At 49.5% G+C, this 19,086-nt stretch overlaps 1 protein-coding gene across 1 annotated transcript in view; it reads right to left on the bottom strand.

The window, feature by feature from the left end:
• LOC147891993 (uncharacterized) overlaps nt 1-19,086 on the bottom strand; it is a 341,384-nt gene that overhangs the window by 96,434 nt on the left and 225,864 nt on the right. Inside the window, exon 25 of the mRNA XM_087388335.1 lies at nt 10,834-10,890. Coding sequence (XP_087244461.1) covers nt 10,834-10,890 — 57 coding nt within the window. The remainder of the gene's footprint in view (nt 1-10,833; nt 10,891-19,086) is intronic.

The raw sequence follows: 19,086 nt of genomic DNA, 5'->3' as shown, positions 1-19,086 counted from the left end.
CCCTTCTCTTGTAGGAAGAATCAAGGTCTCCCAAGCCACCCTGGCTGTAACATCAGTTGTGCCATCTAGACCACTCCATAAAAAGTTTCGTACAGGCCTCTTAAGCTGAGTGATACAGTTTGGCTGAGCTCCAGAAAAGGAGCTTTCTTCTTATGCTTTCCAACACCGGAGCAAACTGTTGTGAGGGAGAGATGCCCACCCCAACCTGGCAGCCCAAATATTTGACGGAGAAGCCCCTCTGTACCCAAGTGAAGCCAATATCATTACCCCAATCCGAGGTGTCATCCTCGCAAATCTAAAAACCATTGGATTTATGCCAATTAATGTGTGCACTTGCAGCCGTGCAAAACAAATCCAAGGCTGTCCGGAAGGAAGTGAGTGTCCTAGGGGAGGCATCCAAAAAAACAGCCGTGTCATCTACCAACTCACTATCCAGGAGCTCTTCTTCCCGGCGGATAGGAAGCCTCAGCCCATAAATATCAGCTTGAGATCTAATGTAGATACTCATAGCTTCTGCCACAAACAGAAAAAGAAACGGGGCAAGAGGACATCCCTGGCGGACGGATCTAGAAATCTGAAACCTGTCCCCTCTTACCCCCCCAATGAGCAACTGGCTATGGGCTGATCTGTAGAGAGAGGATACTCCTCTAATCCATGCATCTGAAAAACCAAAGCGAGATAGAGTACCCTCTAAAAAATCCCACTCTACTATGTCATAAGCTTTCTCAAAGTCCAAGAGTAGAATGGCCAATCTCTGGCGGCTCTGCATGGCCCATTCTGAGGCCTCCAAAAATGAGAAAATATTATCACATGCACAAACCCTGTCTGCGTGTCATGAATCAAATCTGGAAGAAAAACCTGTAGCCGTAGACTAATGGCTTTCACCAGAATCTTGTAAAAAGTGCCCAAAAGAGTGATGGGTCTCCATTGAGACACAAGATTCCTATTACCCCCCTTTGGGATGAGATGAATGAGACCATCTGTAAGTGAGTCCGGCATCTCACCAGAGTCCCACACGCCCTGCAGGGCTGATGTAATGTGATCACCAATCTGCTCCCAAAAAGTAATAAAAAAAGGAGGGGGTAAGTCCATCTGAACCTGGGCACTTGCCCTTGTGAAGGGCAAGTAATGCAGTCTTGAATTCCGCATTGGTGAAAGGTGCATCTAGAGAAACGTACATCTCATCCTTCACCAATACAGGGATACACTCCCAAATAACCTCTCTGGCATCATCAATGGCCTGTGTGCCTGGATCTGCAGTAAGAAGGGATGCAAAAAAATCTGAAGCTACACGCATGACAGCATCAGGATCTGACTGTAACACCCCGTCTGAGTCAACAAGCTGCGAAACACTATCTCTACTATGTCTGGGCCCATGAGTAGAGAAAAAGTGTTTGTTGACCCTGCCACCCATCTGAATCCAAAAGGATTCCCGTGCATGAAAGGCATACTCTGCTCTCTGATCCAACAATGTCTTCAAATGAGCCCTTGCTGCAGCAAGGCGCACCTGAATCCAAGCATCTGTGTGCCTCTTCTGCTCTCCCCTCTGAAGGGACGCTAACTGCTCGCGTATACCAATCTCACATCTGAGAATCTCACGTCTCCTAGAATTAGCGACTGTATGATAAAAGTCACTGATTCTAGATAAGGCTGCAGCTACCTGAGATGGATGGACAGCTCCACCGTGTATGTAAGAAACCCAAATTTGTAAAATATCCTCCGTGAGGCTCTCCTTTGCATAAAAAGCATCCGGAATCCTGACACTGGTAGAGTGTCCTCTTCGATGAGGCTCAAGAATCTGCAACACCACTGGAAAATGATCTGAGGTGGAAACCCCAGTAGAAATGCATACAGATCCTCCTCTGTCAAGTGCCCAATCGTCTACATAAAATCTGTCAATCCGTGCATGAATGGGCATGTGTATTCTCCTGTTCGACCAAGAGTACAGGAGTGACTGTGGCATAATATGAAAGGCATCATCCAACCAACTGTCTCTGCCACTGAACTGAAAGAGAAAGGCATCCCAGGCTGCCCTTTCCAAAGAATGAATTCCACCTTGTCTGCCTCCCTTTTTGTCTGAAGGCAACTCAACCATGTTGAAGTCGCCACCAATGATCCAAGAATCTACAATGGGGGCCCAAGAGAGTAACTCCTTCCAAAAAAATACCATGGCCAGCAACCAAGGGGAGAATAGAAAGAGAGACTAAAATGCAAGTACCTCCCCTTGTGCCCATAGCAGGCGACCAGAAGGTATGTCCTGAAAAAAGTTTGCCAGACTTCGAGCAATCACTGGCATCCAGCTTGTGTTCCTGGATAAAAAGGATATCAATAGCACCTCCAGTGACGCCTGGATGAAGCTGGTTTCGGATCAGCTGCCTACGGCGACGGTGTGGAGCTCCGCCTAGGCCCTGTATGTTCCAGCTGACTATCCTCATCGACAGGAGGATGCTAGATGGAAAGGCTTACCCAACCTAGTAGAGGAGACCAGGCCGAAACACTTCTGCTGAGGGCAGGAAACTCAACAGGTGAGAGGATCCCCACACCTACTGAAAGGGAGGCCCTGTCAGAAGGAATTCCAATGACCGGGACCCCTAAGGTGGAGGACACAAACTCCTCATCATCCATGAAAGTCGCCGAATCTCCAAGTGCCGAAAAAGAATTCCTGATAAGCAAGTCTGACCGAGGAGTGCGAAGAAGATCTGCACTCGTGGAAGATGGAAGAGAAGGACCTACCAGGCCTCTATTAGCAGAACTGGAGCTGGGGGTTGAGGAGGCCTGTGGCTGGGGTGAAGAGGAATTAGGAGCCCTCATCTGCACCTGTACTTTCTCGGTTGTCTTGACTCTGGCAGGAACAGTCTGCGGGGAAGAAGTACCTGTAGTCTCCTCGTGGTCAGAAACCAAGGGGTCAGAGACCAAAGTGACTGGGGCTGGTGGATCTAAAGGCCCCTCCTGATGTGGAACTGTAGTGTCTGGGGCTGCAGCAACATCCACCTCTGGAGTCTGGAAGGCGTCTGTTTGAATAGGATCAAAAGTCTCCTCCTGAGGTAAGGGAGCCGCTCTGATAGCTCTCCATCGTAATACTGGGTGTGCTGCGGGCATTGGGCACCCTGCTGCCCCTGGTGGTCCTGGGGTGCACGAAGCAGGGCGCCCTATTGCTCTTGGTGGTCTTGGAGTGCATGGTACAGGGTGCTGGGGAGGTGCAGTCGTGGTAGTACGTGAAGGAGCCGCACTAGAAGACCTCTTGGGTCTTTTTCTCTTCCTTGGGTAGTCTCTAGCAAAGTGCCCAAGGGTCCTGCAAATCCTGCACTGGTCCTATCTACCTGAAATCTCGACTCTCTGTTGAAAGAGAGAGTTGTCTGGATGTTGAAGCATAATGTGGTCATCTGAGATGTTAGGGTCAGAGACAATGACCCTAACACAAGGCACCCCCTCTGCACTGACTACCTCTGCCAAGGAAGAAGGCATGCTAGGAAGGGAGGGGATCTCCGTGACCACTCCGAATGTGGCTCCGATAGTGGCAAGCAGTTGATGGTAGACCTGAGGAAGACCAGGAAACCTAATGAACAGTGATGTGACCTGCCTGTCCTCCTCGACCGGCCCAATGTGTAGGGCAAAAGAAAGATCCTCCTCGAACCCAAAGCCAGGGGATTAGCTTTGAGAACAAGGGCTGTGGACTCGTGGGAGTCGAAAACCACTTGGAAGAATCCACGTCCCAAAAGTCGAATATCCCTGAGGTGAGGGGCGAGGTCTCCTGGTAATGCCGCCAGCATCCAGTCTCTAGCCTGTGATTTGGAAGGGTGTGACCGAAAGATGCGGGCGAAAAGTGATGTGGAGCCCTCTAATTCCACATCTTTCTTGAGCTGCTGAAGCTCGTCTTTTGAAAAAATGACGGTTCTCATGGCCGGTGGAGGTGGACGGAGATTGGCTGAATGGAGATCTATTCGCCAATCGATGTGAAAAGGCCGATTCCAACACTGAAAAAGCTCCGTCTGTGAAACTATTGCCCAGGACGCCTTGAACGCGGGCGCAGAAAGGAGACAGAGAGGGTAGGAGAGAGGGGAAGGGAAGGGAAAGAGAGGGGTAGGAAGAAGGAGAAAGAGAGGGGAGGAGAGAGGGGAGATGGAGATAGGCTGCGGGGGAGGCGAGGGGAGCTGAGTTAGGAAGGAAGGGGGCGGGGAGGGAGAGGGAGGAGGGTTTTTTTTTTTTTTTTGGGGGGGGGGTGGTTTTTTGTGTTTTCAGGGGGGTCACCTTGGGGGGGGAGAGCAATGGGGGGGGGGGGAGAGCGTGGGGGAGGGAGGGGGGCGGGGGAGGAGAAGGGGGCGGGGGGGCTGGCCGGGGAGAGGGAGGGCAGAGGAGAAGGGGGCGGGGGGGCTGGCAGGGGAGAGCAGCGGGGGGGGAGAGGGAGGGCGAGGGAGGGGGGCAGGGGAGGAGAAGGGGGCGGGGGGGCTGGCAGGGGAGAGGGAGGGCGGAGGAGAAGGGGGCAGTGGGGAGGGGGGCAGCAGGGGAGGGGAGAGGAGAAAGGGGCAGCGGGGAGGGGGGCAGCGGGGGGGGGGCTGGTGAGGGAGAGGGATGACAGGGGAGGGGACGGGGGAGGAGAAGGGGGGCGGGGGGGCTGACGGGTGGGGGAGAGGTTGGGCGGGGAGGGAGAGGTAGGGGGTAGCGGGGGGGGGAGAGGGAGGGCGGGGAGGAGGAAGGGGAGAGGGAGGGCGAGGGAGGAGGGAGAGGGGGCTGGCGAGAGGGGAGGGAGAGGAGGAGCAGCGAGGGGGGGAGAGGAGGGGGCAGTGAGGGAGAGGGAGAGGGAGAGGGGGCTGGCTGAGAGAGGGAGAGGGGGGGGCAGTAGCTCACGGGGAGGAGCAGCAGCTCAACAGTCAAGTAGATGACCGCTGGGCATTTCCGTCATTAGCTTTCTCAATATCCAAGGGTAGAAAGAACATAGTAGAACGCACACACACAGCTACTGGGGTAATCACCACGACCTCTGCAACAAGCCATGCTGCTTATAGAGTATATCTAGTCGAAAGCTGAGCTCACGGGTGAGCTAAACATGCAATAGGTCAGTGCCACCATCCGAGAAATCCAAGGCAACCATCACGTGAAGCATGGCACACCAAAATGTTCGAGGGAGTGAGCAAGAATGAAGTCCTTCACATCTTGTTTCTTCTTCATGCTCGAGAAGAAGCCCAAGTATAAGCCACGGTTGCCCAGAGATAAGCTCTTCACCCCTTTCTATACCGCCATGATGTCTCGGGTAGCCTCTGCAGTGCACATGACCTCACCCATGCCTACAGCCTCTACAGCAGGGCCGACTACATCAGCCAGGCCGACTTCATCACCATGCAGAGGCACACACACCTGTACTTGTGGACCTCACCTCACCTACCTCTTGCACTAGTGGCAGGCTGCAACACCTGCACTTTTTTCTCCACATTCACATACTTCATCTTCTCCTCACCGTCCACCTTCCATCCCTATGGTTCCCCACTTGAGATCAGCTCCACTAGCTCTTAGTGCGGCCCCAGCATCCTCGGCCTCTGCTGCATCAGTCTTTGTCCCCTCTTCCTCTCCAGTCTCCATACCCACTCTTGCTCCACCCACATCTGCAGCACAGGTTTCTGAGCCATCCCCTCTTGGGCCTGCCTCTGGAGCTTTGTCATCAGTTGCTCATGCGAGAGTTGCCTCTCCATCCATCCCCTTCGAGGCAGATTTTGATTTCCCTGATGATGTTCTTCCGGTCACTCCCTTGCCCTCCTCAGGTCTCACCCACCATGGCATGACATTACCACTTACCTCCCCCATAGTCATGACCATTCCCCCTCCGATCATCTCATCAGGGTTAGTAGAGTGCAAAGATACGGACATTGGCCCCACAACTCAGGGGGATCCACCGACAGAAGTTATGGCAGCAGGGACCTCTGCCTTGGGATCTCGTGGTGGAGAGGCATCAGAGCGACACAGGTTATTGAACTTGAATCTTACTTTGGGAGCCACTGGTGACGCGAAGACACCACCCCAGGTGTCTCGATGACTGACCCCTGAACCGAGTATGGAGGCTGTTGAACATGACCTACTATGAAGATGTCTCACCCTCTTCTTGTGCCACTTTGGCGAAGTGGGATGTGTCTGGCAGGAAGTAGCATATTGCTATGAAAAGGTCACGGGTGTCTATGCGTCTGATCCGGATCCACATGAATCAGGAGTAAGAGGGAGAGCAGACACATTATACCCAGCGAGGGAAGACCTGTATACTATGATCCTGCCTGATCCTCGGACTCCTCCTGTATCCCTCATCTCATCCTTGAAGGCTGACTCCCATATGTAGCCACTGACTATCGGTAGTGGACACTCTGGACTCTGGTGTGTCTTCGTGTAAAAGACTATGTCTCGTCTTGTATAAGACTCCGAGAAGTTTCCTGGGTCTGACCATAAGGTGCCATTACAATTCCAAATGGTGCAGTCTAGGGTCTCGAAAACCTGAGTCTCATAGGCCCCGTCCCCCTACGGGTGGGAGCCCGACGGCCCATTTCCCCTCCTTGCGGGCAACATTCCATTGCTGCAGAAGAACTCGTCGCTCCTCAATCTGTAGTGGTGTCAAGTCCTCGTCCATGGACAGGGTGGGATGCTCTCGTAGAGAGGCTCGGTGTCGGAGTGTTGCTAGACGAGCATGTGAATCTCTAAAGCGAATGACTAGGGGCTGCTCTCGGTTGGGATCTCTCCCAACACACCATGCTCCCTCTATGCCATGGTCGGGGATCCCCATGGTGGTGGTCACAAAGGTAATCGCCTCCTCCATGGGCGTCGTAGTGGTGCTAGTGATGTGTCGCGTGATCCCTCGTATCCAGATGTTGAGGGCCTTCGAAGCCCTCTGCTGCTCCTCCTGTATGGCGGCTGAAACGGTTGCCTTTGCGGGCTCCCATTTTGCCACGTCCACCCATCTAGTCGTCTCTGCTATAGCCGACTGTATCGTGGTTATCTGTGCCTCCATCTCTTGACTGGGGTCCCTCCAGGTGCTGCTCTGAGGGTCCCGATCTCCTCTCGAAGCTGTGTGATGTCGTGTCTGATTCCCTGGATAAGGGTGCCCTGCTCGTGTATAATGTGGGCCTGCTCCTGGGTATAATGTGTCTGCTCTGCCTAACGGGCCCGGATGCTGTGTATCTCAGCCAATAGGGAGTCCCAAGCATCTGGCGGGGGCCTAAGATGTCCTGGTCCAGGTGGGAATTGGATCTCGAGAGGGGTTGGAATGAAGGTGGGCTGCTGAGGTTGTACTGAGGGTGGGGATGGAATGATCTGGGGGGGGGAGTGATATGTAGGAGTAGCGAGGTCGGACGAGGTGATGAAGGGTGGCTGACTGAGAGGTAGATGTGATACGAGGGGAAAGTACTGTGGAGCCATGGCTGATGGGGCCAGTGGTGAGGCTACTGGAGAGGAGACCTGTGATGATGATGCAAGAGAGGGGGAGGAGAGAGGTGGCATAGATGATGAGGCAGATTATGGTGGTGAAATAGTGGTGGTAACCATAGAGGTCGAGGATGTGGTGAGCGGCATGGGCTTTGGGTGGGCCCCTTTCTTCTGGGCCGCGGTGCTGTCCACTATCAAACCGCTCCGGTTGCTACATTTGTTGAAGTCCTCCAGATTGAGTTGCTTTTGTGTTTTCGCCTTGTCACCGTTCCCCTTCCCCATCTCCATGCGTATGCAGATTTGGATCGAGGGGTCTCCCGCCTAGTCTCCTGTCCTCATCCCCCTGTTCCTTTCATTATGGGGGCAAAGAAGGGACTGCAGGAGGTCTAAGCTGCTTTCCCCCCCCCCCCCCCCCTTTTTTTTTCCCCTTAAAAAAAAAATAACAATAATAATAAATCCTGGGGGGGGAAAGGGGGGGTAGCGAGGGGTTAGCGGAGGGGGTAGCGGGGGGTAGAGAGGGGTAGTGGGGGGGTTGACGGAGGGAGTAGCGGGGGTAGAGAGGGGTAGCGGAGGGGGTAGCAAGAGGGGTAGCGGGGGGGCGGGGGGGGGGTAAGCGAGGTAGCGGGGGGGTTAGCAAGAGGATAGCGAGGTAGCGGGGGGGTAGCGAGGCAGCGGGGGGGTGGCGAGGCAGCGGGGGGGTTAGCGAGAAGGGTAGCATGGGGGTTAGCGGAGGGGGTAGCGGGGGGGTAGGTAGCGGAGGGGGTTAGCGAGGGGGTAGCGGGGGGGTAGTAGGGGTAGTGGAGGGGGTAGTGAGGGGGGTTAGCAGAGGTAGTGGGGGGGGTAACAGAGGTAGCGAGGGGGTACAGAGGGGTTAGCGGGGGGGGTAGCGCAGGGAGAGAGCAGGGGGTAGCATAGGGGTAGAGAGGTGAGCATAGCGCTGAGCGGCACAGAGAGAGAGAGAGAGAGAGAGAGAGAGAGGAAGGCACTATGGGATGAAGCAAAGGGCTTGCTAAGGCCCCTACTGAGTGTTAAAGTGAGCTCTTTGCATCTTATCAGAGAACCATCATGGAGCCTGGATACGTAGAGCCGGTCCACGCACTTGGGACTCTAGCTCTGAGCACTTGATATCTTCAGATATCATGTCACTCTCATTTTGCATTTTGCTACTTTGCTACTTTACTATTTTGTACTAGTATAGCATTTTAGTACCCAGCAAGGGCCTTAGTGAGCCCTTTGCCCCAGCCCATGGTGGTCTGTATGAGTTGATTCTGTACTTTGTCCCATAGGCCCACGAGGCCTCCCGTGGACGTTAATATATCTGTCTTTCTTTCTTTCTCTCTCTCTGTCTCTCCCCCCCTGAAAATGTAGTGGGAGCGCCTTTATTCTTCCTCATAGCCACAATCTTTCAAGCCTTCCATCGCCACAGCTTTTACCCCTTCATTTTTCACCTTAATCTCACTTTCTTCTTGCTTTTCTTCACACATCGCCTCCTTCACCTTTACCTGGCCACCCCCTTCATCTTTTCGTTGTAGTTTCATTTGACACAGGTCGTCACCATTGGCATAGCCTGCTCAACTTCCTTCAACTCTATCTTCAACTTGCCTATATCTGCAGCTTGATCAGAGAAAATTGCACATAACATACGTCCCCCCTCCTCTTTTCAAATTATCTTCAAGGTAATGAACAAGTTGTCCATTGTTTTCACAGGTTTCTGAGGCTTCTTCATGCTCTTTCCACCGCTGAATCAGCGTTTGACTCGCTTCTTATCATCCTTTCCCCCGAATCCAGCCTGCCTCTGCGCCTTTTGCTTGTTTTGATGACTGATGATACCCTCTATAGAATGCATGATCCGCTCTCTATCAGCTACACACTCACAGAAGCTCAGATTGGCAACTAGTAATGAAGGCTCGATCAGATTAGCTGCTGTCTGAGAAATGCATGTACTGCACGGGACCAGCGCTTTGAAATCTTGGTAAACAGAAGTGCCATGCAAGGGATGCAGCTCACCTCCTTGGAAGGAGCTGCATTACTTGTGGGACCTACGAGCTCATTTCCTGTAGTAGTGGCCTCTTTCTTGCGATCTATATCATCCATTTCTTTTGGTTGGAAGGGAAAATCGTGGTTTGAAGCTGTGAGTTGTAGCATGTCTGTGCTCCATGGGACAACTCTCGGCTTACAATCTACTGTAGACTTCATGGGAACTTGATGATGCGACCAATACATCTTTTCAGGAGAGACTGATGGAAATTGGGAATTAAGTGTGGCTCACTTCCGTGTAGATCTATTGCATTACGCTTTCTTTGTTCTCAAAGAAATTTTCATAAATATCTATCTCCACCTTCATTCAGTGCATAGCTACCTTCGTGATTCATTTTGGCAGGCCTTGTGAAAGCTTTCACCTTGTTCCCTTTCTGAAAGGCACTTCAGTGTTCTGCACAGGCTGCATGATAGGAAGCCATTGAGGAAGAAATAGCAACCTACAATGTAGAATATATGAACAATCTTGCTCAGCAATTTTATCGCTCAGAAAAATGACACTTACATCCTCAGACATAGGGAAGGAAGAACAGTAGAAAGAAACAGGTAAAGGAGGGCTGGTAGGAGAGAAAGTGAACGTGGATACCTAAATTACAAGGGGGAGTGGTTTTTCCAGTCAAAAGATGGCAAGAGGAGGGACAGGTGAACGAAACAGAGATGGAACATATAAACAAGGGGTGGTAGATCCTGCAAAGAGAGAAAGAATGCATGATGGCAGGTAGCAGGGGAGCTGAATGCAGACGTGATGAAGACTTCTATTTCTGATCATTACATTCTGTCCACTAATGAAAGATCAAATTATTTTTCCTTCATCAGTCTTCATTCACTGAAAAATAGACATGAAGACGTGCTCCAGGTGTATGACATTAGCTTAAGACTTTCTGCCACATATGAGGTATACTGTTGTAAAATCATTTGGTTTGGACATCAGTAATTTGATTTTTCCATGAATAAATGCTCTTTGTCTCAATATTATAAGTCCAGATCTAGTGCTTTGGTTGTAGGACAGCAGCTTCTGCCACAACGAGACCTTGAACATTTGGTTCAATCTTATAGTACCAGGAGGTTACTCAGGTCATGTTCTTTGATATGATTGATAGACTTTTCCCAGTAGAGAATGCTTAAGGTCTCCATTTCATGTCAGCCACAAGATGTCAACCTCTATCGAGCGGCATTTATGAAGAGACGTTGGTTGTATATATGGAAATGATGAAAAGTTGGCTTATGCAACTATAAAAGATTTATGTGTCTATTACTTTACATACAGGTTCTGCTTTCAAATCCATGCATTATTAGAAAATATGTGAAAGGGGATACCCAAAAAACCAAGCAAATTTTCATTTTAAAAAAAAAACAAGCAAAAGCTTTGCCTTCATGAGAGGGAGTAGTGAAAGAAGAAACCTTCACAAGCTTAGATGCTGCAGCCACCAAAGCGTTCTTCAAAATACCATAGAGATTCTGTATGATTGCAAAACAAATAAACATTCTTTAGTATTTTTTCTTGCAAGGAGGAAAGATGGCCATGTGGCACAGAAATAATTAGTTAGAGATCTCTAGCGTATTGACAAAAAAAACGTCTTTGTTTTTCTGCACATTTGATTCTTTCTTTCTTTCTTTTGCAAATTACTTTTCTAACATTCAGAGAATCTATCAAAAGAAAATCTCTCGACAACGGAATTTCTATGCTGTGAGAGTGTTCTCATTATTTATCAGCAGCGCTGATGAGGAAATTTGTCAGCAAGAATAGTCTGGAAGTTCGCCCCATTATTACAGTGGATGCTTAGTGTCAGACTTGCATGTTATATACAAAAGTAATATTGGGAAACGATCTATTGCAATATATCATAAATTTGCCTCATTTCATCAAATTCAAGGCTATGGGATTTTATATCCTTTCAGTAAACACAAAATTAAGTAATGAAATACATATGACTCTGGCATTGCAACCTTTCTTCTAAACTCAATATATCGTAATAGATAGTGAGCATTTGAGACACTTTTGCATGATCTTAAGATAAGTTGACTAATATTAGTAAGTACAGTGTGCTGTAATGGAGTACACAAATTTGCTATCCTCTTCTTGAAGTATATATAGTATACAATTATATTGTGATATGCATATGAAACAAATATACATAAATATATGTAGAGTATACAATGGTATCTTGATATGCATGAAACAAATATAATTGTATAGAATATACAATTAGATTGTGATATGCATATGTGGCTTGTTGGTGTTTGTGAAGCAGCTTTCCTCATCCTAGCCAATCAACCCCCTGGGCTGCCAACAATGGAGGGCACGCCACCCCCATCACCACACTGGAAGGCCTTGGAGAGTGCTTCACCCTCGGGTCTAGTTTGTGCCTGCAGAGTTCAAAGACTAGTGGAAGAAACCTATCCCCAAAAGACAAACATCTAAAAGGTGTCGGGAGAGGTCTGAGCAAAGGGCAATAAGCATCCAGTCCCTTGCCTAATTCCTGGAAGGGTGGGACCCAAAGATGTGTCCAAATAAGGTGGTAGAGCTCTCAAGATCCACATCTTTCTGAAGCTTCTATAACTTGTCCGCTGAGAATAGGAAACTCTCACAGCTGGTGAGGATGACGAAGGATTGACAAATTTCATCGCCAATCAAGGATGAAAAGCCAATAAAATCCTTGAAAAAGAAAATTCAATCCGCCACTCAACAAGCTCCACAAGAAAAGGAGCTTACAGGAACACGGGGAGCAGCAGCTGTCTCATGTGCTGACCTAGCTTTCTAACGCATGCAAAATCTTCTGATCACTGCTTCTTTGCGTCTTCGATCGGCGGTGCCAGTTAGCATTTGTTCACCCATTCTGCTGCTACACTCATGAGAGGGATTTGCATCAAATCCATGTGCTTGAAGGATCTAATGAATAGTATCAGTACAATGAAAACCCATAGATATATAGAGAGCTTCCACAAACTGCCTCGAACGGATAACTCTGAGCTTCCTGGCACACCTCCCCCTCCTTGCATTGCACTCAGATCAAGCCTCCTCGGCACTCAGCCTTCTCCCTCAGCCACAAATTCCAGCTCCCATCCCGCTCGTTCCCCTTGTTTTGTCAGCCCAAACTGCCTCTGCTTCCACAAATTGCCTTTACTTATAGCTCCTTTCTGCTGCTTTCCCCTTGCCTTGCCAGCACAAACTGCCTCTGCCAACCCCATCCTTTTCCTTCCTTCACCACCTTCCTGCCTGTATGTACTACTGTCAGTGTGGTGCCCGTTTTTGCATACCGCACTAAACTACGTTCCGATGTAGAGCTCCTAGCCTATGCGCTTGAAGCCTCTTTGCAGCCATTTAACTTGAATGGCAAGCTCTCTGTAGGTCAACTACTTTAAGATTGTCCCTGAGGCCGCATCTCCTTTTTAACCACAATAGCTTCGATGTGTAAATACATTGCTAGGGACTACTCGTCCACTCCCACAGGGAATTGCAACAAATTCCTTCCACAAAGCTTGCTGTGAATTTAGCTATACGTGGTCTTTCTTTCCAGCATAGTCATGTTTTGTTTTCTTTTGAGAGCCGGCTTTTTCTATATGTGGCACTTACACCCACTAGACATCTCATGGAGAACTCTATGCTCCCACCTTATGCATTTGGCGCCACCTGAAGCGTGGACTCTGTAACTAACCAGAGAGCAGAGAACATACCAGGACCCTGACGGACCCAGGCATTCGGGACTTACCTTAGGCCCCTAGGCCCTTAGCTCACCATGCTAAAACTCCATTAACCAGCAGGTGTTTGATTTAAATAAGAGCTGCGATACCCATACTAGGTGTCCGCTCAATGATGGTGTCACCAAGCATTCAGAGTCTCACCCATATCCTCATGTCTTGCAAGCAATGTGGTGCCCTCTACTTACATGCATTCCCTCTGCTGCCAGCTCGTACTGATCACTTAGTCACTCGGGGAGAATATCGTCATTTCAATAAACTAACATCAGTTTGAACAACATTGCAACCGACTTGCAGATGCACATTTATGTTGTCATCAATCCATTTATAGATGCTTACTAAACATCTCTAGATGCGTAAGCATTTCCTAGCTATGACACTTCTGTCATTGATGCTCATAGAACATGTAACCCAACGACCTTTTTTTTTTTTTTGTTTGCAAAAAGAGACTTCTATTAAGTATTAAAGAAAAACCGTTAGAGCAAGCTCCATACGGGATACATCATGCAATGCACGAAAAGCTCAACAGCCAAAAAGAAAGGATTGAGGCTGATAGTGCCATCTCAATCCGGTAGAAACCTCCGAGAAAAAGGGAGAACCCCTCCAAACTCGAAGAAATATAGTCCTTCTAGAAGAGGCTGCCCGTGAAGAGCCCTGCATGCTAGCCCATATGGCTATCAAAGTGTGAACCGTGTGAGTCCAAATACCCGTGAACACCTGTGATGGGTGTATCTGGGTGTCATCCAAGGCCTCAGTACATCTGGCTCTCTAAATGTGCCAAGAGGAAATGCTAGCCAAAATCTCCCAAGAGGTGTCCACTGAAACATGAGAAGCTCTGAAGAGAGTAAGTGGTACATCCTGCAGAGAGCAGGGCTCTATCACCTGCCGGCGGACCGAGAGTGCCCAAGAAGAAGGCTCACCCTCATAAAACACCTGGGGCCCGCCGGTAAGAGATAACCATGCGACCGAGCCCCAAGTCATGAAGAAAGGGGAAGTGTGAAAGATGCAGAGTATCCGAGCAACCCCTTTCCAAACAGTCCTCGCCTGACTGCAGTTCCAAAGGCAATGTCGCACTGACTTCTCTGTGGAATGACAACGAGGACAAGTGGGATCAGCCCCAAATCATGATCTCCACAGGTTCACTGCAATCCCTCCATGAATAGAAAGCCAAAAGAAAAGAGTGATCCTTCTATTTCTGAGGGATTTCCAGAGCCTCCTCCAAAAATTTCTACGCAAATCTGCGGTGATGAAGAAGCTTTCCCAATGGGGGGCTCTGGAGGGAATCCAACCCCTACTGTTCAGCTGAAATCTCCTGGCATTACCAACCGTGAAACGAAAGAAGGGAATCCCCCTCTCTCAGTGCCCATGATCTATCCACTCCCACTCTCCTGGGTCCCACTGCAAGCACCTGATAGGTGCACCTCCATATAACCACAACCTCCAGGATCCCAAGGCCAAGAGCAGAGGGTCGGGGTCTAAGTACCACTGCAAGCCCACTCCATGATTGACAAAACCAGCAATCCTGACAGGCTGAAAGGCAACCTCAAGAAGAATGCCATCCTTGGATGTAGAAAGTAAACCTCCATCCCCAACATCAAAGACCAGCGCGTCTTCCCCGAGACCTCGGAGAGCAATCACCTGTAAAGGAACTGATGTCCTCGAAAAAGCCCCCATCCAAGTGGTGGAAGTAATAGGCAACTTAACTGTCCATTCCACCGGGATGGCTGCATCGATCTGCTGAATCCTGCATGCTACCCCTCCTAGGTGACTCACGGACTGCAGTCTCTAAACTTCAGGTAGCCTGATAAAAGATTTCCAAGTGCCTACTGTGTAGGCGGGGCCTCTCTCCCATTTAGACCACTGCATGTAATGGGAAGTGCCCAGTGGTCTGGCATGCTCGTCAAGGATACTATCATTCCAAATGATCGGCTGCCTATCAATCTCTTTAACGGTAGAAGGTGGAATCCTTCGAAGAGTGTTCCTGAAGCTCCCCCAAGCTTTCAAGATGGCAGTCATGAGAGGAGAGGCAGGAGATCTGAGAGGGGCTGAAGTGAAAATCCAGCGAGGGCTGTCCACCCAATCATCTCCCAAGGTTGGTGTGCAAGCCTGAATGCGTCCGAAAAAGAAATCCTTCCAAGGTTCCTGCCCTGGCATGAGTCCCCTCACCACCACCTTAGAAAGCAATGCCCTGCACTGCAAGTCCGAGTCAATGACATTAAGGCCTCCTTCACATGTAGGGAGAATAATGGTCTCCCAGGCCACCCTTGCTGCAACATATGCTGTGCCATCAAGTCCACTCCATGAAAAATTCTTGACTGGTCTGATGAGCTGAGTGATGCAATCCCTAGACCGGCACCAGCAAGAACACACAAACCAGGAGGTGGCCAAGAGAACCTGGTTCACTACCACAACTCTAGATGGAAGGTCGAGTTTGGCAGAGCTCCCAGAAAAGGAGCTTTTTCCTTATACTTTCTAGTACTGGGGCAAACTGCTGTGCTGGAGAGATGTCCAATCCTACCTGGCATCCCAAATACCTGATAGGAACACCCCTCTGAATCCAAGGAAAACCAATGTCAACTCCCTAGCCTGAATTGTCCTCATCACTGATCCAAAAGCCAAAGGATTTATGCCAGTTAATGTGTGCCCCTCCAGCTGAGCAAAAGATATCCAAGGCTGTCCGGAAAGAATCAAGTGATTGCAAGGAGGCCTCAATAAAAATAGCAGTGTCATCAGCCAACTCACAGTCAAAAAGCTCCTGCTCTTGTCTCAAGGGCAATCTCAGCCCAAAAAGCTCAGCTTGAGATCTAAGGAAGATACTCGTAGCTTCTGCCACAAAAAGAAAGAGGAAGGGAGCTAAAGGGCATCCCTGATGAACTGATCTGGAAATCTGAAACCTGTCACCCCTTACCCCTCCAATCAAAACCTGGCTGTGGGCTGATCTGTAAAGGGAGGCCACCCCTCTGATCCAAGCATCTGAAAATCCAAACCGTAGAAGAGTGCCCTCAAGAAAACCCCAATCTACTCTGTCATAGGCTTTCTCAAAGTCCAAGAGTAAAACTGCTAGCCTCTGCCCACTCTGCATAGCCCACTCTGTGGCTTCCCAAAAGGAAAATATATTATCAAAAATGCTCCTGCCATGCACAAAGCCTGTCTGAGTATCATGGATGAGGTCTGGAAGAAGGGGCTGTAATCGGATGTTGATCGCCTTGGCAAGGATTTTGTAAAGAGTGCCCAAAAGAGTAATGGGTCTCCAATGGGATACAAAATTCCTATTGCCACCTTTCGGGATAAGGTGAATGAGTCCCTCGGTCAGTGAGTCAGGCATCTCACTCGAGTCCCAAATGCCCTGCAGGGCTGAAGTAATATGATCACCTGTCATATCCCAAAAGGCTCTTTAAATCAAGTGAGCATAACATCTCTGGGGTGACCAACACAGGTAAACTCTGCCAAACTTCATCTCTAGCCACCTCTCTGGCCTGTGAGTTCGGATCTGCAGAAAGTAGGGAGGTATAGAAAGTTGTCGCTAAATGCATGACGGTTCCCGGATGGGACTGCAAAACGCCGTCAGAGTCAATAAGCTGTCTGACACTCTCTCTACTATGTCTGGGACCAAGTGTAGAGAAAAAGTGTTTATTGACTCTCCCTCCCATCTGTATCCAAAAGGACTCCCGTGCATGGAAGGCATACTCTGCTCTCTGATCAAGCAAGGTCTGCAAGTGAGCCCTTGCTGCAGCAAGGCGCTCTTGTATCCAAGCAACTAATGGTCGTTTTTGCTCCTCCCTCTGTAGGGCTACCAACTACCGGCGGATACCGATCTCTCGCCTGAGTATCTCACCTCGCCGAGCACTAGCAACGGAGTGATAGAAGTCACTGATATTGGCAAGTGCTGTGGCCACATGTGAAGGACCGGCCACCCCCACCTGCATATGAGAAACCCAGATCTCCAACACTGCCTCTGTGAGAGTCTCATTGGTGTAAAAGGCGTCTGGGATCCTGATACAGTGAGACCGTCCTCTCAGATGAGGCTCCGAAATGGACAAAATTACCGGAAAATGGTATGAAGTGGAAACACCGGGCGCAATGCAAATTGTCCCCCCTCTATCAAGAGCCCAGTCACCTACATAGAATCTGTCAATTCGAGCATGGATAGGCATCTGCACCCTATGGTTCGAGCATGAAAACAAAAGTGACTGAGATTGAACAAGAAATGCATCATCTGACCAAACATCTCTGCCACTAAACTTGAACAAGAAGGCATCCCAAGCTGCTCTCTCAAGGGAGTGGATACCACCTTCTCTGCCCCCTTTCTTATCGGAAGGTGCCTCAACCATGTTGAAGTCACCTCCAATAATCCACGAATCTGTAATGTCAGCCCACGAGAGCAACTCTTTCCAAAACAAAACACGGTCCCCTCTGTTGTTCGGAGCATAAAGGTTGAGGAAACCAACCTTACGTCCGTCAATCAGAAGTAAAACCCACTGGGCCCTGGAGGGGGTTATGGTACCGTGTCCAATGACCAGAGGGAGAATAGAGTCTGAAATTGAAATACATGTACCTCCTCTGGTTCCCAAGGCAGGAAGCCAAAAAGTCCGGCCTGAGAGTAGCTTACCTGACTTGGAGCAATCTTTGATATCCAGTTTGTGTTCCTGAAGAAAAAGAATGTCTAGGGAACCACCTGGAACACCTGGATGGAGCTGATTCCTGATCAACTATCTGCGATGGCGATGAGGGATGCCGCCCAATCCCTGTATATTCCAACTGGCTATGCTCATCGGCGGGAGGAAGTGGGTTGGAATAACTTACCCGACCTAGTGGCGGAAACAGAAACCTCTACCGGAGCAGACCTCCTGCCATACACACGAGGTCCAAGGGGAGGAAAGTCCACAGGTGAGAGAGAGAAGGATCTCTCAAGAGGGATGCCGATAACTGGCTCTCCAAAAGTAGAGGGTACAAAATCATCATCTGGGAGGCTAGAGAGGTCCTCCAAAGCGGAAAAAGAGTTCCGTTGAGCCAGTCCTGGGGAGGGGGTACGAAGGATTCCTGCCGAAGTAGGAAGAGAATCTAAAACCCCCTTCCCTCTGTCCAAAGAGGAAGGCACCTGTACTGGATCTTGATCAAAAAGTGGTGCGGACAAGGTGCCAACAACCTGCGCTGCTGAGGAAGGTACAGCCTGAACCAAGGGTGGAGTTGAACAAGGCTCCTGAACAGTAGTCTCCTCCTGAGGCTCCAAGGGGGTAGCCTCCGAAGAGGTGAAGAAGTGAACTAAAGTAGAGGGCCTAGCCACGACCGGAACCCACCGTGGGCCAAAGGTGGTGCGGGGTGCCGAAGGGACTCGAGTAGCCCCCCCAACCAGCCCGTGAGCCTCAGCTTCCTGTTACGCTATATCAGAGCCCAAAACACGTTGATTTGGAGCAGCTACTACCTGCTGTACAGCCCGCCACAGCCCCGTACAGGTGTACGGCCTGTACAGACTCTTTTGCCTGCTATAGTTTGCTGCTACCAGTTCATCTCCGGCTCCTGGATCGATTTTATACAGGGATTTGCTTGCGGACTACATCTATACACTGATTTTGAAGGCTTTTTGCTCCAGTTTCTCCCCTCTTGGGTCTCTGGGTCCGGTGCACCTTTCCCATCGCCAAAATCTTCCTTCTTTCTCTGAAATATAGTTCATCTGGGAATTTTTACTGGTTTTTTCTCTCCTTTTCCTCTATAAAACTGTTTTTATCTTCTATCGACCTCTACATCTCTCTTTCCCCTCTTTGTCCTTACAAATACACTCCTTTTGTCTTCTCTGTGGGCTTCTTGTGGGCTTTTTTTGGGACTGGTTTTTTTTTCTCCACTATCACTTTACAGGTACCTCCTTTTTGGGTTCTACCTTCTTGCAAAGCTATGGCTGAATATTCCTATGCAAAAACTTTTCAAAAGGATCGTTCAGTTTATTGCAAGAAGCAAAAG

Source organism: Dipteris shenzhenensis, chromosome 17 (genome assembly GCF_047967505.1).
Source record: "Dipteris shenzhenensis isolate YYH24624 ecotype China chromosome 17, Dip_SZ_1.0, whole genome shotgun sequence".
In the NCBI taxonomy this organism is placed as follows: domain Eukaryota; kingdom Viridiplantae; phylum Streptophyta; class Polypodiopsida; order Gleicheniales; family Dipteridaceae; genus Dipteris; species Dipteris shenzhenensis.
Note: the sequence above shows the minus strand (reverse complement) of the source record. Positions and strands in the feature narration are given on the sequence as shown.